Source organism: Lactuca sativa, chromosome 3 (assembly GCF_002870075.4).
Source record: "Lactuca sativa cultivar Salinas chromosome 3, Lsat_Salinas_v11, whole genome shotgun sequence".
Classification (NCBI taxonomy): Eukaryota; Viridiplantae; Streptophyta; class Magnoliopsida; order Asterales; family Asteraceae; genus Lactuca; species Lactuca sativa.
In genome coordinates this window covers 56,730,814-56,734,270 of record NC_056625.2, presented here as the reverse complement: position 1 = coordinate 56,734,270, position 3,457 = coordinate 56,730,814, and the positions used below count along the sequence as shown (strand labels likewise).

General features: G+C 31.5%; 1 protein-coding gene across 1 annotated transcript; it reads left to right on the top strand.

Annotated features, from left to right (window-relative positions):
* Positions 1-1,244: 1,244 nt before the first annotated feature.
* On the top strand, positions 1,245-2,835 carry LOC111884631 (tetraspanin-19). The gene is made up of 5 exons (XM_023880933.3): positions 1,245-1,631; positions 1,779-1,878; positions 1,982-2,062; positions 2,145-2,249; positions 2,345-2,835. The coding sequence occupies exons 1-5, from the start codon at positions 1,480-1,482 to the stop codon at positions 2,513-2,515; spliced, it is 609 nt and encodes a 202-aa protein (XP_023736701.1). The 5' UTR covers positions 1,245-1,479; the 3' UTR covers positions 2,516-2,835.
* Positions 2,836-3,457: the final 622 nt, after the last annotated feature.

Below are 3,457 nucleotides of genomic sequence, written 5' to 3'. Positions count from 1 at the left end.
CATGGACTTTTATTTGGAAAGGAAGTTGGAAAGACACTGCAGGAAGAATATGGTAACCCAATTGTTGATTAGTCGGAGAAGATGTCGATTCCTCAAAGAAACAATGGGCGGGAAAACAATTGATAAGAAAGTTGCACTGTTTAAATGTGGAATGAAGGAGGTCTAAAAAAAGGAGACTTGTTACATTTTACATTTTAAGAGTCTTTTATTAATAATAGAGGTAAGGATAAACACATGAGAACCCAATACAATTATGTTAGTGGGTATATTTATAGGTATAAAAGATAAAAGACAATTTAATTTTTCTATCTCAAAATGCATTTCTAACTATTGTGCACAACTATCTACAAAATTTATTAATTGCAACTATAATAAGATAGACCTTGTCTAATAAAGGTCCAAAAAGAAGCTTAAGCCGGGTTGATTGGCTTAAAATTCTAATCCAATTAATTCTTCGATACATTTTTTATCCAATTTTTTGTTAGCTTTCTCAATAAAGTTGAACCGCTAATCATGGGGTTAAAAACTTCACTTTGTCTTGACACAAAGCTAAGGCATATCAGATATATGTCCACATAAGTATCATCCTAATTACAAAGCTAAAGCACCCAAAGACCCACCTACATTATATACATGCACCAACAATAAATGCGAATCACATGTTTTATATGTATATAAACGTAGTAAACATGTAAAATAATAATAAGTTTATCAAAAGTAAAGATGAGACTCACCTCGAAAGTATTTTCTGCTACTAACATGAAATCTCAATGGGTTTCTAAATAGATGTAACCATCATTTAATAATGGGTAAACACCTATTATGGATGTAGGTTAAGATGGTCATTTAAAATCAACTTATTGATTTATTGGTTTTTTCAAAATCAATAAGTCAAAAAAATGTTTGATAATATTTATACAAAAAAAAAATTAAAAAAATTTATCCTTAATCCTTCAAAAAAAAGTTTTCAATAAGTTAAGAATTATTATGTTTCGAACCCTTTTTTTAACTTTGGGTTGTAAAAAACAAATTTATCTTAAAATATATATAAATTAAGAAAAAAAAAATTTAAAATAACTCTCACCAAATAAATCATTTTCCCTCAAAGGACTTGAATGTGAACTGTAGACCTTTGGTGTGTAAGACTAACGTGATAACCACTACACCACAGTAACTTGGTTAATTTTTTTTTTAATATCACATTAAATAATTAGAATTTTTTTTAAAATTGATTAAGACATTAATGCTTTTTCTCGTGAAAGCTAGGAAGAATACACTCTGAAATTCTTATGTAGCTCTTGTCTAGTGATTATCGTAGATCACCTCCTCTTCCCTCCACAATTCTTAGCCTGAATCCTAACCCTAATTCTGATCTTAGGGTTTAGGATTTCGGTTTTACCGTTGCTCATAGCTACACGAAGTCGAAATTCTTGACGAAATTTCTTGTTAAGGGCGTGAGTGATCGATTCATTCTAGAAAATGACGACGCTGTTGAGGATTTGCATACAATCGTTGCTGAAACTTGTTAATTCTGTCATGGGAATGTATGGAATCGCCACGATTTTCTACGCAGTATGGATTATTAAGATTCGTCATCATCAAGTAGACGACTCCTACCCCCTTGCTCCTTGGTATTACACTTTTCACATTCGTCATCTCTATTCTGTAAATTTGTATATGACATAAGCCTACGAGTGAATTTGATGAAACATAATGTTAATCGGGGAGCTAAAGTTCGTTATCCGGTTTTGAATGAGGTTGTTCTTAACAAAATGCAGGTTCATATATGCCATCTTTGGATTTGGTGCAATTCTATGTGCGATAACATTGTGGGGTCATATTGCTGCAGAAATGTCAAATATTTGGTGTCTCTATTGTGTATCCTCTCATATTAGACTAGAGATCGAGACCCATTTACCACTTTTTTGGGGTCTGATTATGTAGGAACTTTGAAATCCTTGTTATCCTTACATGAATGAAGTACCTTATCTTCATCTTCTTGATTTTAATCCTGGAAGGTGCAATCACCATGGATGTAATCTTGAATCCGAACTGGGAAAAGGTACGTTATATGATTTTCTCACTTTTTGCTAATCTTTCTCTTGTTAGCTTCCGTTTTTGATGAATCGTTTCAATCAAATCAGGACTTCCCAAAAGACCCAAGTGGAAATCTTATCGAGTTGAAGGATTTTATCAAGGAAAACATTCATTTTTGCAAATGGGTTGGATTGTCTATTCTCTCTGTTGAGGTTAACATACTAAAAATGTGATTATATATTCTTGATAGATCTAATTTGATCATTTATCTTCAATTCGACTGAAGCTTTTCCTACTTAAATCCCAGGGATTCTGTATGTTTTTGGCAACCATTCTCATAGCGCTTGGGCCACATCAAAAAGACTATGAGAGTGACAATGAGTGTACTCAAGAAGGGGTTCCATTCTTGAAACATTATTCAAAGCATGTGGATATGAGGCCTTTACAAAGCAGCATTCTCGGGAGTTTTGAGGCATGAGTAAAATCTGAACAAAAAGAAACTTGACTCACTAAAAGCCTGAATTGGAGAAATATGCAGACTTTTATACCTTTTTGTGAAAAGGAGCAGAGGAAACTTGAAGTAAACCCATGATTGCATCCAACAATGAGAAGATGTCGACACATCTTTTACTCATGTCTTTGTTATTATTCGTTGATTCTTTTTTTACATAGAATGCTGAGAATGGAGTTGCATATGATTGATTTGTATGATATTTGTGAATAGCCTCTTACTAATATGCTTGTAATATGTTTTTGAAGTCTGTAAATATAGCTTGCTCAAGGCTTGTTTTCACGTAAGTATCAATGTCATTCTCCGTTGATTTAGAATAATAATAATAATAATAATAATAATAATAATAATAATAATAATAATAATAATAAGGGTGGAATTGCGATTTTGAAAGAATTCAGAGTTTGTGTTTTGTATTAGTGGAGATTGAATAGTCCAATCCCCAACAAATGATTTATGTAATGTTACTTTCTTGTAAAGTATTATTGTTGTTATTAATCACATGTATAATATAATTAAAATCATTAAAATTGTTGCATAGGATCTAATTAAGTGCATTTGTTGTTCTGACTTGTTTTGGTTGTTTGGATTGAATGTGGTTGTTTTTATTTCAAATGTATGTATCGACCGATTTTGTGCCTATGTTGTATGTTTTATTACTCGTCAATACTTTGGTTCAATTTAATATTTTCGAAATGGGTTTATCTCTACATTTTCATGAAGATTAATTAATGAAGGCTCATGAACTAATTATAGGATCGGGCTCAAGCAAACACATTGCTTTTATTAGTTATTATATCAAGTGTGTGTGTGTGTGTTTAATGTATATTATGAAAGCAAATGAATTGTGTCTTTTGAAAATCAATGAGCTTTCTTTTATAACTATGTTATAAAAGTAAATGAACTCTT

Coding starts and splice junctions, on each gene's coding strand:
- LOC111884631 (XM_023880933.3), top strand. CDS start 1,480: ATGACGACGCTGTTGAGGATTTGCATACAATCGTTGCTGAAACTTGTT. Junction 1,632..1,778: donor TCCTACCCCCTTGCTCCTTG/GTATTACACTTT, acceptor AACAAAATGCAG/GTTCATATATGCCATCTTTG. Junction 2,250..2,344: donor TGTCTATTCTCTCTGTTGAG/GTTAACATACTA, acceptor CTTAAATCCCAG/GGATTCTGTATGTTTTTGGC.